At 49.3% G+C, this 19,140-nt stretch overlaps 1 protein-coding gene across 1 annotated transcript in view; it reads left to right on the top strand.

The window, feature by feature from the left end:
- CACNA1B (calcium voltage-gated channel subunit alpha1 B) overlaps window positions 1-19,140 on the top strand; it is a gene marked incomplete at its 3' end in the record, with an annotated part of 175,264 nt that overhangs the window by 123,922 nt on the left and 32,202 nt on the right. The window contains exons 28-34 of the mRNA XM_045289335.1: window positions 4,512-4,649; window positions 5,436-5,637; window positions 5,858-6,022; window positions 6,225-6,335; window positions 6,728-6,811; window positions 18,652-18,768; window positions 19,026-19,091. Of these exons, the coding sequence (XP_045145270.1) occupies window positions 4,512-4,649; window positions 5,436-5,637; window positions 5,858-6,022; window positions 6,225-6,335; window positions 6,728-6,811; window positions 18,652-18,768; window positions 19,026-19,091 (883 nt within the window). The remainder of the gene's footprint in view (window positions 1-4,511; window positions 4,650-5,435; window positions 5,638-5,857; window positions 6,023-6,224; window positions 6,336-6,727; window positions 6,812-18,651; window positions 18,769-19,025; window positions 19,092-19,140) is intronic.

Raw genomic sequence — 19,140 nt, 5'->3', positions numbered from 1 at the left:
TGTGTGTGTGTAGGGGAGTGGGTGGGCAGGGAGGCCCAGGGAGGGAGCTGGCTGGCGGATCTGCAAGGAGCACAGTGATGGGCTGCGCTCCTCTGGGCTGCGACCTCTGAGCGTGTGCGAAGGTCTGATTGGTGGTTTGCGCAGAGGTCCTCAGACTAACTAACGCCTGGCTGTGGCGCACCTCCGGGGCGAAGGTGGGGCGGGTCTGGCCTGTTGGACCCCGAGAGCCCCGAGGCGGGGCGGCTCGGCCTCTGCTGTGCACTTAGCTGCCTTTGTCTCTTAATTGGTGAATTCAGTCTGTTAACATCCAGTGTTGTTATTGATAAATATGGTTGAAATATTTTTTATGGTGTTCCTAGTTTTAGTTTTGATGATTTTTTGTGTTGTGTTCCTGTTGTTTTTTGGTTATTTTCTTATTACTCTCTTTGCTTTTTTATGTTTTTATCTTATTGTTTGTCTTTCTCATATGGTTTTCATATTGCTTGTTCTATTGAAATTTTCTTTTCTTTGTAGGTTGTTTTTTGTGGCTTTCAAAGTACCTTATTGTATATTATAAATGGTTCAATATCTTTTCCGTTTAAGTATTTATTGTCTGCTCTTGTTTACTTGTTTATTTTTATCTTTACAATGGAATGTTATCTATGCTTTCTTGTTTAAATGTATTTGGTTCTGTTTTGAGTATTGCTTCAGTAGAATATTTTCTCCAAAATAATTTCCTTTTGAATATTTTTAGGTTGTTCTCGGTTGTTACAGATTTTCTGCCCATAGAATTCCTTTTAATATTTTTCAAAGGTGGTCATGCTTTTATAAATTCCTTTAGTTTTCCCTGGTCTGTACATGTTTCTATCCCTCCCTCGTATTTGAGGGGTAACTTTGCTGGATATGGTTGGCAAATTTTCTTTCAGTATTTGGAATATATCACTCCATTACCTTCTTACCTGAATGGTTTGGGTGGAAAAATCTGAACTTACCCTGATCGTTTGGCCTTTGTATGTAATTGTTCTTTTTTGCTATGCGGCCTTCAGGATTGTGTCCTTATCATTAATACCAAAGCGTTATACATTTCCTTATCATTAACATTAGAAATTTAATATTAGATTATTATACGTCAAGGAGGTGATATCCCTTTAGGGTCAATTCTGTTTGGTATTCTGTGAACTTCCTGGTTACTTTATATTCTGACATGATGTTCTCCATTAATATTTCATGAACTGGTTTCTCAGTGGTTCTTCTTTCTGTTCCAGGACATTTAGTTATCAAGTGTCTGGTGCCCCTTTGATGGTGTCCCACAGTGTTCCTAGGTTATCTTCAGTTTAGGGGGTCATTCTTATAACCCAGTCTTCTCGTTTTTTGGCCCAGAGAGATTCTGATTCAAGATTACTAATTCTTGATTCCACTATTTGTATCTTGCTGTTTTGTTCTGTCACAGTGTTGTTGAGGTTAATACTTTGGTGTTTGCCTTTTGTTTTTCTGTTTGAAGTTGTTGCCTTAGTTCTAATTTTCCATTCATTTTGTTGGTACGTTCTCTCAAGGCACATCCGAGTTCTTTGATTGTGGCACGTGTCTCATCACTGTCTGTTCTCATTTCCCCTCCCGTTGCTTAAAGAAACTGGAGACCATCGCAGTCATCTCCATCGGGAAAGGGCCAGTGGGCTCCTCCTCCAGGGTCTCCTCTGGATCCACGTGTGTGTGCTGTAGTTACCTGTGCTCTTTTCTCCTGTATCCCCAATTGTGCAGAAATCAACTGCTACTTGCAGGACATACTGTTATTATTAGTTCATTTGTTTTTGATGTTTAACTTTGAATACAGAGTTATCCCCACACACCTTCTGCAAAACATGGGTAGACAAGGGAGACCAGGCGATTTTGCACCAGCCTAAACTCAACAGGGCCAAACAATTACATAAGGGTTTCATTAAAGTCCTGGTCTTGAGGCTGGTTCCCTGGTCGCCAGGGGATACCTGACAATTGTTGATCAAACCAATCTTGATAGGAGAGAATTGACTAATTAGAGCATTTATCAAAACCATCCCCTGCTGCATGGCCTGTAGGTGTTGATTCCAGTTACTATTTGGGCTTAGACCTGGGGCAGGCAAGTGTGAGTACTTTGAGTCCTGGGCTATGGGACAAACACTCACCCACTCCTCCCCCAGTATGTGTCTTTTTGATTCTTTACCGACTCAGAGATGGCCAGCCCACCCGATCTGCAGGGAAACCCTGCCATGATCCAGTCTCAGCTCCATCCAGAAGTGGGGAGCCAGTTCACTGCAGAACCAAGTCTCCTCAATCTGGCTGGTGTGCAGTGAGTAAGTTGAGGCCCCCCCAAGTTCTGGGACCCAGAGGCCCATGTATCTTCCTGGCCAAGTTTCCACTAAGCCTCTCCCCGGTTATGCTGGGGGTGTGGAGTTGATCAGCTGCAGGAGGTGGGGAGAAGACTTTGCGCTCAACACTGTGGTCCAGAGCAGCCAGTACCTAGGCAGGGTCCTGCTAGGGTGAAACAGAAGGCAAGCCTTTCCCTCCTTTTCTCAGCATTTTGTCAGTTTCTCCCAGTGGCGGTACCTGGCGCCTTCCTCAATTGTTTGCTTTTCTCAGAGTGGGGCCTGGACCCACGCTTTCCACCACCACAAGTTTTTTCTTGAGCGGGAGTAAGAGCAACTCCCGTTGGCCATGGTTTTGCTCCTCTTCGGTAATCAGTTTGATTCTGTGCATCCCATCTGCAGGAGGCCAGGGATATAGTTGCCTTGCATGTTGTTGGAAAAGGTATGTACTATGAACAAGTCGTTGGTTCTGCAAAATTCTATCATGTGATTTCCACCAGCTTCATTTCTGTCACCAAGATCATATTTCCCAACTACCGTTTCTTCCTCTTTTTTCTAACTTTTGTATTCCAATCACCAGTCATTATCAATGTATCTTGATTGCATGTTTGATCAATTTCAGACTGAAAATGGTAGAATTCTTCAATCTGTCCATCCTTAGCTTTCGTGATTAAATAAATTTGACTGATAGTTATATTGATTGGATTCCTTGAAGCTGATAGCTAAAACCTTACCATAGTCGGCATTGCAGTTCAAGATAGATGCTGAAACATTCTATATGACAATGAATTCGCTGTTCTTGATTGTGTCATCCCCAGCAAAGTGAACCGTATGAATTTCTGATTCAAAATGGCCCAAACCAATCCTTTCAGCTCACTAACACCTAGCTTATTGACCTTTATGCATTCTATTTCATTTTTGACAATTTCCAATTTTCCTAGATTCATATTTCAAATATTTCAAGTTTTGATTATTGGTACATTTTTGCAGCTGTTTCTTCTCATTTTGAGTTTTGCCCTGTCAGCAAATGAAGATACCAAGGTTTACTCGGTTCACATCACCATGGTTGACTTCACCTTGAGAAATGAGAATCCCACTCCTTATCAGTCACATTTGAGAACCTTCTAACCGGATAGGCCTATCGTCTGGCACTGTCTTGGACAGTGTTCTGCTTCCACGGCTCTTGGCCTTCAGTATCTGACAGTGTTTCCATGTTCCGCATAGGGTCTTCAATCGCTGCTTCCTCTGAAGTGGGTAGCTGATTCCTTCTCAATAAGTTGTTCTTAGTCTGGAAGTTCTGCTAAAATCTGTTCACTTTGGGTGACCCTGCTGGCATTTGAAAAACCAGTGACGTACCTTCCAGCAATACACAAGCCACTACAGTACAGCAACTCAACTTCAAGTGGTTGATCCCATAGCAAAGATTTATGTAAATCCTTTTTTTTGTTTTTAACTTTCATTGTGAATTAGGTGATGGCTCGTATATCAGCTAATCATTTTTTTATTCAACAACTTAAACCTCCGAGTGGCTTGCCCTGTCCACCCTCCCCTGTCTCTTTTTAACCCGTTTCACTCATCTCTCGTTGGATCTTATCTTCCCCTTTACCCCAGCTCCACCCTTTAACTTGTTAATTGCCCTGTCCTCTCTTACCCTCTCTCTTGGTAACCATTAGAGTCTATTTATTTTGCTAGGAAAACTTGTGTGTTGATTTCTTAAAATAACAGTGGTCTCACACAATCTTTGCCCTTTTGTGATTGAGTGACTTCACTTAGCACATTGTTCGTCGGATTCAGCGATGTGACGAGGTGGCCCAGTGTCTTCGTTCCTATGTAATGATGTGCCGTGTTCTGCCACGTGTGTTGCCAAAGTGTGCTGACCCATTCTTCCACCTAGGGGCATTTAGGTAGCATCCATTGCCCTGCTATTGTGAATAGCGCTGTGGAGAGCATGCATGCGCACACGTCTACTGCCCTTCTGCCCCTTAATTCTTTAAGATGTGTACCACCTAGAGGGGTTGCTGCTCATAGGGCATTTCTGTCCCAGGTGTTTGAGGAGGCGTCATACCGCTTTCCAAAAGGTGTACTATTTATGCCCCCAGACCCCAGGAGTGTAAACGGCTTCCAGTTTCCACACCACTCCAGTGTTTGTAATTGGTGTGTAGTCTCTAACCTCTTCTGTGTCCTCCTTCCTAGGGGTCAGTATTTGGATTATGAAAAGGAAGAGGTGGAAGCCCAGCCACGGCAATGGAAGAAATATGAGTTCCACTATGACAATGTGCTCTGGGCCCTGCTGACCCTGTTCACTGTGTCCACGGGAGAAGGGTGGCCCACGTAAGTGGCCCCTGGCTTATGTCCACTGGTGGAACCAAGAGGTGGCTTGTTCTGCTCATCAGTCAGCAAATAATCCATAGGAGCTTATGGGCACTGGATGTAGAACCAAAGGAGGCATGGCCCTGACCTCAAGTCAAAAGCCTGAACAGAGCAGAAGATTGCACCACAGAGGGCAGCATAGTGGTCTCCAGAGCCATTCTTTAGGTGGTTGGAGGCTGAGGAAGGGTTGAGGGCTTCCACAGCTCCGTATGTTAACACACTGGCCTCCGTTACAGGCAGTGTGGAGAGGCCAGGTGGGTACGTGCCCCACTGGAAGGAGGCCCTTGGGGCAAGGCACATGCCTGTCAGAAGGCTTAGGTGTGATATGCCGAGTCTAGGCTTCTTTCTGGTCTGGGTGGCCTGGGGGTGCCGGTGAGCACTGTCAGGAGGTCATCTAGACACGCGCAAGTGAACTGGGCTGAATCATAGTACAGACAGGCCTGAGCTTCCAGGCCTGGGTGCCTTCCTCTTTTGGGGGTCAGAGCCAAGGACTCCACAGCTGTCCTCCTTGGAGGACACATGGCCACCCTGAGGGTGAGGCACATAGGAAATTCTAGCTCAGCTTCAGAAAAGTCATGGCTGTGGAATGGGGCCCATAGCGTGGTCATGTGCAAGCCCCATCCCTGCCACCCACAACCCCAGGCTCAGGCATAGAAGCCACCCCAGAGCCCCTTTCTATGACGTGACTTCAGTCGCAGGCTGTGCCCTCTCTGGGTGCCCAGTGCTTGACTATCCGTTTCAACGCAGGGTGCTGAAACACTCCGTAGATGCCACCTATGAGGAGCAGGGCCCCAGCCCCGGCTACCGCATGGAGCTGTCCATCTTCTATGTGGTCTACTTTGTGGTCTTCCCCTTCTTCTTTGTCAACATCTTTGTGGCCTTGATCATCATCACCTTCCAGGAGCAGGGGGACAAAGTGATGTCCGAGTGCAGCCTGGAGAAGAACGAGGTGTGTGCCCCTCCTGCCTGGCATAGGCTGCTCGTGAGTAAGGGGCCTCTGGCCCTCCTTCTGCATGTGATCCCTGCTCATCAGGTCAGTTCTGGCCACCTGTGGCCAGCACGGGGCAGGGACTTCTGTTCTGCGGGGAGCAACCATGCTTGGCCACCCCTGTCTGCTCAGGGGGCTAGGGCAGGTGCCCTGAGCTCATGGCGCCCTTCCCTCTGTGCAGAGGGCCTGCATCGACTTCGCCATCAGTGCCAAGCCCCTGACGCGGTACATGCCCCAGAACAAGCAGTCGTTCCAGTACAAGACGTGGACTTTTGTGGTGTCTCCGCCCTTCGAGTACTTCATCATGGCCATGATCGCCCTCAACACTGCCGTGCTGATGATGAAGGTGTGGGCTGGCTGCCTCTAGAGCTCAGGCCCTCTCTTGGATCACCGTGGGTTGGGACAGTGAGGTTTCAAGAGTGCAGAAGGGAGAGCAGGGTGGACATCTCTGGCCTGGGAGGCTTGGGGTTCTCTCTCCCTCACCCGTGGTCCCAGGGGCAGCATCCAGGCCAGTGGAGCCCACAACCAACAGACTCTTCCTCCCGCAGTTCTACGCTGCGCCCTACGAGTATGAGCTGATGTTGAAGTGCCTGAACATCGTGTTCACATCCATGTTCTCCATGGAATGCGTGCTGAAGATCATTGCCTTTGGTGTGTTGGTACGTGGCCCTGCTGCCGCTTGTCATTTTCTGGAGGCATCTAGGGCCCCCTCTGCAGGGGGCTCGTGGAGTGCCCAGTCAGCTGGGGATTCCTCAAGCCCCAGAGCACCCTGACACTGCAGGAACCATACAGGGCCCTGTGTCCCTCCCCAGTTAGCTCCCAGAGGGACAGCAGGCAAGGCTCGCCTTTCTGGACCCTATGGCTTGTGGTTGTGTTCCATGCTACCCGATCCCGTGGTGGCTCACTTGTGGCTGGAGTCCGCTTTCTCCGGCCTGAGTGCTCCCATACCATTGTCCAGTCCCCACATCCCTGCCATGATCAGGGGCTTCCCCTTGTGTGTCTCATGTGGCACACCCCTGCAGCAGCATTGACCGCCCTGCTTTCTCTCTAGAACTACTTCAGGGATGCCTGGAACGTCTTTGACTTTGTCACTGTGTTGGGAAGTATTACCGATATTTTAGTAACAGAGATTGCGGTAAGTGGTGCTTTCTGCCCCCTCCCATGCCCCAGAGTGATTTCCTCCTGGAGGGTACTTCCTCGGTGGTCTCAGGCCTAGTGGGGCTTTGCCTTCTCTCGGAGACCCTCAGACACCTGGGGCTTACCCAGTGTTACATCACAACTGCTCTTCCTTGGATCAGAAAGTGCTTCGCAGATGGTTGGCCAGGCTGGATACTGCGACCCCTGTGGTAGTCAGTCAGCTCTGAATGTGTCTCAGATGGGTATACGACAGCACAGAGAACATCTACACCAAAGCCAGCAAAACCTAGAGTGTTAGAGACTAGCAGGCATATCCCATAAGCACATGCATCTAACAGCCCCAACCACTGGAGAGGCTCACTCTCGTCCCCCATTCATAGACTGCTTCTAAGAGCTGACGGAATCGGGGTGCGGGCTGCTCTCCACAAAGCTCACAGCGCTTGCATCTTAACCTTGGAGGACAGTGTGCCTAGGAGAGACCTATAGCAGAGAAGGGTGGGCCTTTGCTCTGTGTGCACATGTGGACGTGAGGATCCGTGGAGAAGTCATTTTCTAGGAAGCATTCCTAGGAAAGTCACCAAGAGCCAGATATAGCTCGGGAAGAGGACAAGGGCCAGCAGCTGTGACCCCACCCTAGTCCCAAGGGTCAATCCAGTTGGCTAACTTCTTTCCCGCGCCTGGGGCTGACAAAGAGGCACAGGGTCTAGGACAGTGGATGCTACTGTGCATAGGGATTGGAGCACAGGACCACCTGCATGGCACCCAGTCCCCAGCCGGCACACACCTCACTTGGAGCATTCTTCTGGTGGGAGCTGGTGGCTGTCTGGGAAGATCTGCCAGAGTCCGGCTGGCAGAATAAGGCCAGACTCTTATTCAGGCCATCCTTGCCAAGCCTAACCAAGTTAAGACTGGTTAAGAGAACCCGAATGTCCCAGGGACCCCCGGTTCCTATACTGGCTTCCTCCCATCATTTGGCAGCAGCCCTGCCCTCGTAGTGGTCCTGGTCAAATACATGGCCAGTCTGCGGCTGTTCTTGCCTGCTGCTCTGCTGGGGTTGCTGTTCGTGCTGCTGAGACGTTCCAGCTCTGAGCGGCCCAGTGTGCGTCAGAAGTAAACACTGCCCCTCCTGCACTGTCCTCACAGTCACTGCTGGGTTTGAGCCCACTGACTGTTGGAGCCAGTGTGTCAGTGTGTGACCAAGTGACAGCCATGCTTTTGTCCTGTAGTGGAAGCGCCCCCACCCTGGAGCAGGACCTCCAGGTTCTCCAGCCCCAGATTGTGGGACTGGCAGACACACAGTCCCCACAGGTCTCGGGTAGACAGGTGAGGGGCTACTCCGCATTGGCCATGAGTTTATCTCGAACAGGGGCTGGCAAACCACAGCTCTCGGGCCATAGGCCCTTCTGAAAGTACATGTGGCTCTGAAGTAACACTGAAAACCTTTAAAGGATATTCATATAATGGTCAATTCAGTTGTTTGTATTGTTTATATTCATGGTTCTCGAAAAATTTTTAAATTGTGATGAGGGACAGGATTAGCTCTTCTGCATCAAAGGTTTGCCGGCCCCTGACCTGGAAGGGGAAGTGCCCCAACCCCACAAGACTATCACCAAGCTGGGGTGCCCCTGCATCCTTACGAGGCTGTGGTGTGGGAGACAGTGTCACCCATGAGTCCTGTGTCCTCCCTGCATGTTCTGGGTTGATGGTAGATTGAGTCCCACTGATAGATCTCTGACACCTCAGGTCTGACACTGCCCCAGGGACCTTAAGCCCACACCTGGAGTAGGTATCATGCCCAGTTGAGATGAGCCACTGTCCTGTCCAGGTTAAGTTCCAGTGTAATTCAGTGTGTGACCAAGTGGCTGGTTGGTCACCTCAAGGCATGGTCCACAGAAGGACCTCGTGTTGAGAGCTCCTGTTGGGAAACTGGACACCTAGCATTGGGGGCCTGGCAGCAGATTCCTGGCAGTAACGGTGACTGAGCCAGCCATACTGCAAGGGTGCCACCCTGGGGCCCAGACACAGCCTGATGCACCTGTTCACTCCGTCCACGGATCACTGTGTGAACACCGAGAACGCTGAGTGGCCAAGTGATTTTTAGTGCACCCACTGCAGTGGTGCCGCCTGGCGGACAGTGGTGTGGGCTTCCCAGGGCTTGTCCCCAGTTGGCTGGTCTTGTTCTCTCCAGACCCCTGGCCAGCCCTTCCCCTGCCCTGGAGTCCCTTGATCCTTAGCAGATTACAACTTGTTGAGCGCCTGATGCAACCCTGCCTTTCTGGGCCATCTCTGTGCAGGGCCTTGCAAGTTGGCCCTCGCAAACTGAGCCAGCCCACCTCCACTGTGGGTCTGAACTTTGCCTTCCAGTCGCACACCAGAGGTGGCCCCTCTCGTTAGTAACTGCCCTCTGCAGATGGCACAGCCTGGCACCAGAGGAATCTGCACTGTGGCTGTCCTGTGGGGGCTTTCTAGGGATGCCACACGGTATCTTTCTCTACCACAAAAGCCTCTAGCCGTATGGGGTCTTCCGTGACATTGTCCAAGAAGCAGGGCCACTACTACTGCAGCTGAACCTTCTAGAGAGCCTGCCCCAGAGGTGGAGCAGCTTTGTGAGCCGCCTCAGAAGTGGTCGCAGCAGCATTGCCCAGATGGTATGTGCTGCTTCCCAAACCCAAAGACACCAGCCAACAGTCGGAAGTGCAAGATGCTGTGATTTGTCTTTGACCTTGGGACACATGTCTCAGCACGCCTTAGCCAGACCATTGTTTCCCTGAGACGCTGATGTGTCCGGCCTACGGATCCTTGAAGGGATTCCCTCCTGGGCCCTGGAGTGCAGTTACATAATGTCTTCAACATAGGAGCTGGATGGGCAGGCCTGGTTCTGAAGGGACAGAGGGGTGGATGGGAAAAGCAATTGACAGGTAATGAGAACACGTGTAAAACTGAGAGGGTATCGCTAAAGAGACATTTAGAAAGTAATGTAAAGGGTAAAATGCTTACACTGGAAAAAAGAAGAAAGTGAAAAAAATTAATGAGTTAAGCATCTAACAAGAAGTTTGAAGTAAAAGGCAAAATAAGCTTGCTTTTGCAAAATAGAGGGAAGGATAACAATAGAAATGTGGGACGTTTTTTAAAAAGATACCGTAGAGAAAAATAAAACGCTAAACTTACCTCTTTAAAGATTTTTAAAAAGACACACCTCTGGGCTAGATTAAGAACAAAGAAGAAAGGTCAAATAATTAATGTAAATTTGAAGAAAGGAGCCATGCATTTAAACACAGGAGAGATTAAAAAAGTAACAGCATATTTTGAACAACTTAATGCTAATAAATTTGAAAACAGGTGAAATGGATAGATTACTAGAAAATATTAATAACTTAATTTCACCAAAAATTTAGGGAAAACTGAAGTTTTTTTGTACCAAATAAACCATTAAGGAAGCCGAGTTAAACTAGTAACTCAAAAAACAGGTTCTACTGTGTTTTACAGATTAGATTTTCTACCCAAAATACAAATGCCTTTCTGGACAGATTCTTCCAGAGGCTAGCAAAAGAATGAGTGCCCACTAACTGTTTGACGAGGTGAGCACAGTCTTGCACGCAGACTAGAAAAAGATGGGGATAAGGACCTCTCACTGATGAATGAAGATGCAAAGTCCCAGCAGCTCAAAAGCAAGCCTGAGCAGGCATGTGGCACGAAAATGGTCACGCTGTGTTGCGTATTGTGTTCCAACACCAGAAATGTATTCGTGCCATTTCTCTTGACAGATTGAAGGAGACACTTCATACAGTCATCTCAGTGAATGCACAGAACACATTCAACAAATTTACCATATGTTCGTGCTAAAAATGGTCATCCATTCAGGAATTACTATCTTGACAATATCTGCAACACATACCATGCAGATATCTACAATGACGATTTAAGAAAGAGCTCCCTTCACCATCAGAAGACAAGAGAGTCCTGCTATCACGATGGCTCTGCCTTGAGCCTGCGCCCCGTGGGCAGTGCAGTCGTCAGATGTCAGCTCCACTAGGCAGGAGCTTTGTCCTGTTCACTGCCTTGCTCCAGGTGCTTAGATTGGAGGCTGGTGCTTTGCAGGCACTCGCGTGTAAGGATTAGAAAAGGAATAAGTAGAATGCCATGGTGCATGGATAGAAAGTAGTTAGAGCACTTAGCAAGATTGCCGCATTGAAGACTACTCAAATAAGTCAACTGTGCTTCTTTACAGCGTCAGCAATCCTAGCAACAATCAAATATGCGTGCCAGGTCTTTGTGTAGACGATCACATGCCTTCACTGAGAGATGCTGAATCACCTGAGTAACCTCACTGCCATCCAGTCCCTTCTGACTCAGATACCCTAGTACAGAGTGCAGGCTCCCGTTTGGGTTTTTGGGTTGGGAATTTTTTCCGGGGGCGGGGCTTCTTTTTTTTCCTTCGGACCACGGGTGAGTTCCAGTCACTGGCCTTGTGTGTGGCAGCTCAGTGTGGAGCCCATGCCATGAGAGCTCCTTATTGAAATAGATGAAAGGCTTAGAAGGATCATGGTAACTGATGAGTAGTGTCAATTTTATAGAGATTTGATTTGACACAGAGCGCCAGCAATTGCAGACTGGAACAATATCAAGGTGCCATTTAATTGTGCTAAATTGTCAGACATTAGAAATTCTCAAAATACTAAGTGTTGGTGAGGATGGAGAGCAGCCAAAGTTGCCCACACTGCCAATAGGGCATCCTTTTCCTGGGACTGTTAGTATTACCTAAAAGTCAAACATGTGGTGATCTGCAACCCCAGACCACCTTCCCTGTAGGGCATCTGTCCAGAGGGCGTCTCATACAGATGGACCTGGACAGGCTTACACAGACAGATGTCCACATCAACATTGTTCGTGATCATGAAAACTGGAAACATCTAAGGGCCCATCCAAATAGAATGCATTCATCAGCCGTGGAATAACAACACCATGCAGTGACACACAAATGATACCTACCTCGACAGGCACACTTCTTCTGCAAAGAAAGCAAATCACAGAAAGCCAGAGGCAGAGTGATTTCATGATAAAGAGGACTACCAGCCTGTCACGTCTGTGGTAGACCGAGAAATAAAATGTGAATAAGCATTCCAGATCATTAAAGATCCCTGGTGGCACACAGTGGGTTAATTTTGGGTTGCTAACCAAAACACAGGTGACTTGAACCGTCAGGGGTGGGGTCCTGGAGAATGAGGCAATTTGCTTCTGTAAAGCTGTAGGACCCCAAAGGAGCAGCTCTACTCTGTCCTGTAGGACCACTCTAAGTCGACATCCACTCAAAGGGTTGGGGATACAAGGTGCTTCATGTTGGGGGGGGGGTGGGGCAGAGGAAGGACTTCAAAGTTAGTGGTGACCCTCTGTTCATTAAGCTGGTGGCTTCATGCATTTCCACAAACTTTTTGAAGCATCCCAGGAGCTGACCGGGGAACAGACCATCAATGGCTCATATGTAAGTTAAGATTGAAGTTGAAAATTAAAACAAGTCCACGAGAGCCAAAATAAGACCTGGAATTCTATCGCACCTAAATATCAAGAACAGATTTGAAGCATGAATACTAATGACAGGGAGACCTGAGGAACTGTGGGAGGACATCAAGACCATTATGAAAAGCAAAGGTCATTAACAAGACAGGAAAGAAAGAAAAGATCAACGTGGATGTCAGAAGAGACTGAAACTTGCTCTTAATCAGAGTAGCTAAAGCAAATGGAAGAAATGAAGTCAAAGGGCTGAACAGAAAAATTTAAAGGGCAGCTTGAGAAGACAAAATAAAATACTATAGTGAAATGTGCAAAGACCTACAGTTAGAAAAACCAAGAAGGAAGAACATGCTTGGCGTATCTTAAACTGAAATGACAGAGAGAAAAAATTCAAGCCTCCAGTTGCAAGATTCTGTGGCAAAATACTGAATGATGCAGGAAGCACCAAACAAAAGAAGATAGGAAGGATACACAGTTACTGTACCCAAAAGAACTAGTTGGCATTCGACCATCTCAGGAGGTGGCATACGAGGATGAACTAATGGTGCTGAAAGGTAGGAGGTCAAGCTGCACTGAAAGCACAAACCACAAAGAAGGTTCCAGGAACTCATGCGATACCAACTGAGATGTTTTAACAAGCTGATGAAGCATTCACTCATCTCTGTGAGACAATTTGGAAGAGAGCTACTGGGCCAACTTACTGAAAGAGATCAACACTTGTACCCGTTTCCAAAGAAAGGTGACCCATCAGAATGTGAAAATTATAGAACTATCATTGCTATCACACATAAGTAAAATTTTGTTCAAGATCATCCAACAACAGTGGCAGCAGTTCACTGACAGGGTTCAGGCCAAATGCAGAAGAGGATGTGGGACTAGGGATATCATTGTCAGATGGATTTGGGCCATAACCAGAGTATACCAGAAAGATGTTTACTTGTGTTTTATTGACTATGCAAATGCATTTGACTATGCAATCATAACAAAATATGGGTGGTCTTGAGAAGAGTGGGGATTCCAGAACACATGCGGAACCCATAAGGGCCTCAAGAGGCACTTAGGCAAACAGAACAAGGGAATAGTGCATGGTTTAAAATCAGGAAAGATGTGTGCCAGAGTTGTATCATCTCACCATACTTAAGCAGTCTGTCTGCTGAGCAGTCATCAGAGAAGCTGGATTATATGAAGAAAAATGTGTCAGGATTGGAGGAAGACTTATTCACCACCTTTGATAGGCAGATGGCACAACTTTCCTTGCTGAAAGTGAGGCGGACTTGAAGCATTAGCTGATGAAGATCAAGGATTGCAGCCTTCAGTATGGATTACAACTCAATGTAAAGAAAATCTAAAGCCTCACAACTGGACCAGTGAGGAATATGGTAAGCAGAGAAATGGTTGGTGTCAAGGATTTTATCTTGCTTGAATCCATCCACAACCAATGCTCATGGAAGCAGCAATAAAAAAATCAAAAGATGAGTTGCATTAGGTGAATCTGCTGCACAAGACCTCTTTAGAGTATTGAAAAGCAAGGATGCTCCTTTGAAGACTAAGGTGTGCCTGACTCAAACCATGGTCTGTGTGAAAGTTGGACATTGAATTAGGAAGACCAAAGAAAAACTGATGCATTTGAATTGTGGTGCTAGAGAAGACTATTGAAAGTACCACGGACTGCTAAAAGGACAAACAAGCCAGTCTTGGAACAAATACAGCCAGAGAATGCTCCTTAGAGGCAAGGATGGCGAGACTTGGTCTTACATACTTTGGCTATGTCAGGAGAGACCCGTTTCTAGAGAAGGGCATCATGCTTGGTAGAGGGGCATCAAAAAAGAGGAAGGCCTTCAAGGGGATGGGTTGACACAGTGGACGCATCAGTGGGTTCAAGCGCAGGAACAATTGTGAGGTTGGTCCCGGACCCGGCAATGTTTCTTATGTCGTGCATGGGGTCACTGTGGGTAGAAACCAACTGGAAGGACCCTAACAGCAGCAGCTGTGGTGCATGTACACACACAGACTCCCACTTCTGTTTACATGTTCTGTGGAATGGTTTTCAATACTCAGAGATCTCAGTAGCCCTGGTGAAAGATCCACAACCTGGCACTGCAGCAAAGCTGAGGGGACTGCCCACCATCCTGGACATTGCTGTATCACGTCCCAGGCGCTGCCCCTTCCCTGTGGGTCTGTTTACATTGTGACTTCTGAGATGGACTAGAATGGGGACCCCTTGGGTAAGCAGTGCGACTGCAGGGTCATAACTCGGGGTTCCCTGCTGTGGAGAGGGCATGAAGGGTAGGTAACCCACAGCCTCCCCGCCATCGCCCTCCCAAAGAGGCCCCGTAGTAGGCGGAGCCTGTTAGGGGCGGCTGCTGGCCTGCTACTTGGCAAGCCCCTGGAGGGCCCGCTCAGGCTAGAAGGGAGTTGGCTCTGTCATCCCGCCCCCGCCACGGGCTAGGGTCCAGGCCTCACCCCGCGGAAGGAGAGCGCAGAGAAACTCCCGTGGATGCCTGGTTTTTCATCCGGAGTCGCTTCACTTTTACGTTGTGAACGCACGTTTTTTTTTTCCCCTTGGGCAAGAATGCATATCAGTTACTAAGCCCAGCTTAAAAGCCAAAGCCGTTCGCTTGTCTTAACTAGGGGTGCCCAGCCAAGGGCCCCTGAGCTCAAAACTGACATGGACTTGTTTGCCAGGGAAATAAAAAACGAGTATCTGTGCGTCATCTCCTGATTTGCATTACGTACAAATGCAAATGTGCCGCTCTGTCTCATAGCCTGAAGGGCTCAGCGATCCGCTTTGATTGGATGCATTTTAAGGAAAGGATGCAAAGTTTACGAAGCTCCTGAAATTTTCCAGTGACGTTTTTTGCTTGTCTCGACTCATTTTCTCTTTTGTTTTCTGTTTTTGTTCTTGATTTACCTTCACCTACCTGCTGACTCACGCCATCCAATCAACATACAATGCGAAAACCCATGTCTCCGTCTGTGTGTTGCCTGCCTGCTGCTCAAACCACCCCAATCTGTAAATAATGTGCAAATACTCATCCATGAAAACATCACATATAGGAAACGGTTGGTTTCATGACTTTTCACTAACGCCCTTGTCTGCCTGCCCGCTCCGACCCTCCCTCTTGTTCCCTCCCAGGCTCAGGCTCTGCCTCCCGTGGGCGTGGCTGCTGCTCGTGGGCGTGGCTGCTGTCCTGCTGCTTCCTTTCTGGCCCTTTCTGTGCCCTCTAGATTCGGGGTCTGCCTGACCCTGGACATTGGCCGGGGAGGAAGACGGCGGTCTCTGGGGTGGGAGGGGAAGCACCAAGGCAGCTCTCTCCCCTGGGCCTGGCTCGGAAGGTCGCAGAGCCCATGGTTCCTGCTGCACGGTGCACTCCCTTTGAATCTGCCCCGGGAAGAAGCACAGGGCTGGGGGGATCCCAGAGGACCCTGTGCTCATGATCTGGACGGGGCGAAGTGCTGGAGACAGGCCACCGTGAGAACCCAGGCCTCCACCAGGTGTGCTGGTGGCCGTGGTGCCGCGACAGCAGCGTCCCTCCATGCCTTGGCCGGAGACCAAGGCGCTGCAAAGAAAGGAGGGTTCGGAAGGCTTGCTACAGTGGCTATAACCCTGAGCGTTGGAACTTCCGTTTCCAGAAAACGCCTTGGATGTAGCAGAAAGGCCCAAAGAGCATCTGGGTAGCTTCCACTTCCCTCAGGTTTCTGCTCAGCTACCCCCACTGGCGCCCACCCCACTGACCCTCCTGCTCCCCTCCCTCTCTCCACTGCACACCTCACCACTTCACGTGTGTGTGCATGTGTCTGTGTAAAGGTGTGCATGTATGGCCATGTGTACATGAGGGCAAGTCAAAAAGTATTTGTAAAGAGTTCCAATTCATGCACGTGCACATTTATTCCAAACACGGTATAGTTACACATGTCTGCCATCAGTGGGTTGCTGAAGACAAGTTTTCTCAGCCACTGATCTCAATCTAATTGGGGTGCCTTCTGAAAAAAGGGTGTCTCCGGAAGGGATTTGTTGGGTCTGGTATATTGAAGGCAGAGGCCAGCTCAGAAGGTTGTGGCAACGGTGTTTTGAGAATTCAAAAAGGTCTGCTTCATGGGTTTTCCTGAAGGTTGCATGATTACCACCGGGCCTTGCTAGAGAGAAGCCTCAGGAAAAGTGACAGCTGTATCGGTGAGAATAGGGTCAGGGACCCTCTTACCTATCACAACGATGTACATCCATTCCAGGGCAGCAAGGGGGACCAGAGGAAGAGTTCGTGGGGATACCTGAGCCCAGCTACCCTGCAGTCCTGATCCTTCCACATGCATTTCTTTGTGCTCCCCAAGCTTAAATGGCATTGAAAAGGAAGACGATTTGAGTCCCTCAAAGATTCCCAAACTGCTGTTTCAATCTGTATTTCAAACAGCTTGGGATTCTCGGGAAGGAGGGGCGAGATGGAAACACGACCTTCAAAAATATGCAGACAGAGACAGAGGAGGTGTTGGGAAGTAAAAGCTGGATGCTTTGATGTTTTTAATAAAGGTTTCTGATTTTGTAGCGATATTTTTTCACTTGCCCTCCAGTGTGTGTGCATACATATATATGTGTGTGTGTGTTTTATGTGTGTACACCTGTATGTACATTGCATTGTGTTTATATGCATGTGTGTGGGTATGTGTGTGTGTATACAAGGAGGCTTTAAAATATTTATGGGAAAGTGGAATCGAAAGTTAACGGAATTTTCCACAAACTTTGAAATGTATTGTATGTATTTGTGCATATATGTGTGTGTGCATGTATATCTATGTCTCTGCATGTGTACTCTGACTCTGATTACTTTTTCTGACTTTTCCCACCACTAGAAATTAAATCTCTAATGTCTCTACTTTTCATTTGAGGAAGCTGAGGTTCAAAGGAATGAAGGGACCAGTGTCCCCTCAAAGTGAAGCACACCCCATTGTGTGGCACCTTAGAGGTAGTATAGACCCTTTCAGATTCAGGTGACCACTGTAGTGCCACCAGGAAGGGCCTGTCCTTGAAGTCAGCCAACCATCTGCCACCTGGTGCAGCAGAAACCACAGCTGTGTCCCATTTGGGGTGGCAGAGACCAGAGAAACTGGTACACTCACAACACCGTCTGCCATGTGCTTGCTGCCCTGTCGTGGTTAGGCACAGATTCCGCCCCTCATGCCAGGCTGGGGACGTGGTCTGCTCTGTCTGGCTTCTCCCTAGAACCTACCAAAGGAGAGCTGCCCAGTGCTGATGCCTTGTGGCTGGACAGGGGCTGGCTCTGCCTATCTGTCCAGTCCCTGGACCCTCCAGAGCAGATGTTTCCAGAGGCTCCTCTGAATCCCTTCTGAGGGATTCCTGCATGAATGGACAGTTGCCCCCTTCCCTTATGCTCAGCCTTCCTGCACTGCCCACCCAGTCTACCCCAGCACATGCAGTGTAAGGCCAGCAGATGCACTCTAATGCCTTGGCCACATGGCCCTCTGTCCACTTGTGACCTGGACATACTCTGTCTGCCCTGTGCCTCATTCCTGTCTGCATTACTCCAGCCCAGTCCTTACTGCTCCCCATCACTGCCATAGAGCCCACACTCCCCAGCTGCCCAGTGGGAACCAACGTACAGATATGGCAGCAGGTGGGCTGCTGACCCTGGGAGTGGGCTCTCCCCTCTTGGCCCCCACCCCCTGGACCTGGCTCAACCTGAAGCTCACGTGGGTCTGTGGACCTACACAAGCTGCCCTGCCCACACTTCTGGAGGACAGTGGGGACAGGCACTGCTCAGCGTGGCTGTACCTGGATGGCCGGAAGTTGTTCTCAGCTGGGCCACACTGGTCTCAGGCAGCAGAGCCCAATGTCAAACCGTCCCCCAGAACCCAGGTCTATCTGCCACCCCAGGGGCCAGGTTGGAGCATCTCTTCTAGGAATCCCAGCTGTTGTCAAGCGTTGTGCTGGTGTTGGGCCCTTGGATGGGATGGTGCTAGCACCTACCCAAGACCTGGGTTTCCGAGGAACAGGGGTGGCTTGGAGAAGTCTGCAAACCCTGGGGTGCCCCGGGGGCATCTGCTGGTCCCAGAGGGACAGGCAGTGAAAGGTCATGACTGCCAATACCCGGGGCCCCTTCAGGGGCTCCCAGTGCCTGGATACAGATGACCTCCCAGGCCCTGACAGCAGGGCAAAGCCAGGGAGGGTTTCACGTGTTGTCCCTCTGCTGGCCTTGCTGCTGTGGCAGGCTCATCCCAGGGGGGTCATTGTGTGTGGTGACCATCTCTCGGGAGGTCTGGGGGATCTGCTCAGAAGCCGGGCTTGGGGGCTCAGGGGACCCTGTCTCCTCCCTGCAGAACAACTTCATCAACCTCAGCTTCCTCCGCCTCTTCCGAGCTGCCCGCCTCATCAAGCTGCTTCGCCAAGGCTACACCATCCGCATCCTGCTGTGGACCTTTGTGCAGTCTTTCAAGGTGACCGGCCGGCCACCCATGTCCTAGGAAGGCCAGCTGGGTGGGTGGGAGTCGGGCCACACCATCCTTGAATGGCTGGGAACATGGGCTTTGTCATCTGTCGTCTTCTGCCATGTATACCTGCTTTGACGGTGCCCACAGACGGCCTTTTCCGTCCTCTCCAAGCTCTGGCTGGCCTTGTGGCTCTGTGGCCGTCACGTGGTGGTGGTCAGTGGGTGGAGCCTGGCCAGCCTGACGTCCGGTGTTCCTGCCCGCAGGCCCTGCCCTACGTGTGTCTGCTGATCGCTATGCTCTTCTTCATCTACGCCATCATTGGCATGCAGGTGGGTGCGGGTGGCCGCCAACCAGTTTCCGTCATCACCCTTGGTCAGG

The sequence above is a fragment of the Echinops telfairi genome, unplaced genomic scaffold, assembly GCF_000313985.2.
Source record: "Echinops telfairi isolate 266 unplaced genomic scaffold, ASM31398v2 ScPeMD7_25;HRSCAF=90, whole genome shotgun sequence".
In the NCBI taxonomy this organism is placed as follows: domain Eukaryota; kingdom Metazoa; phylum Chordata; class Mammalia; order Afrosoricida; family Tenrecidae; genus Echinops; species Echinops telfairi.
Note: the sequence above shows the minus strand (reverse complement) of the source record. Positions and strands in the feature narration are given on the sequence as shown.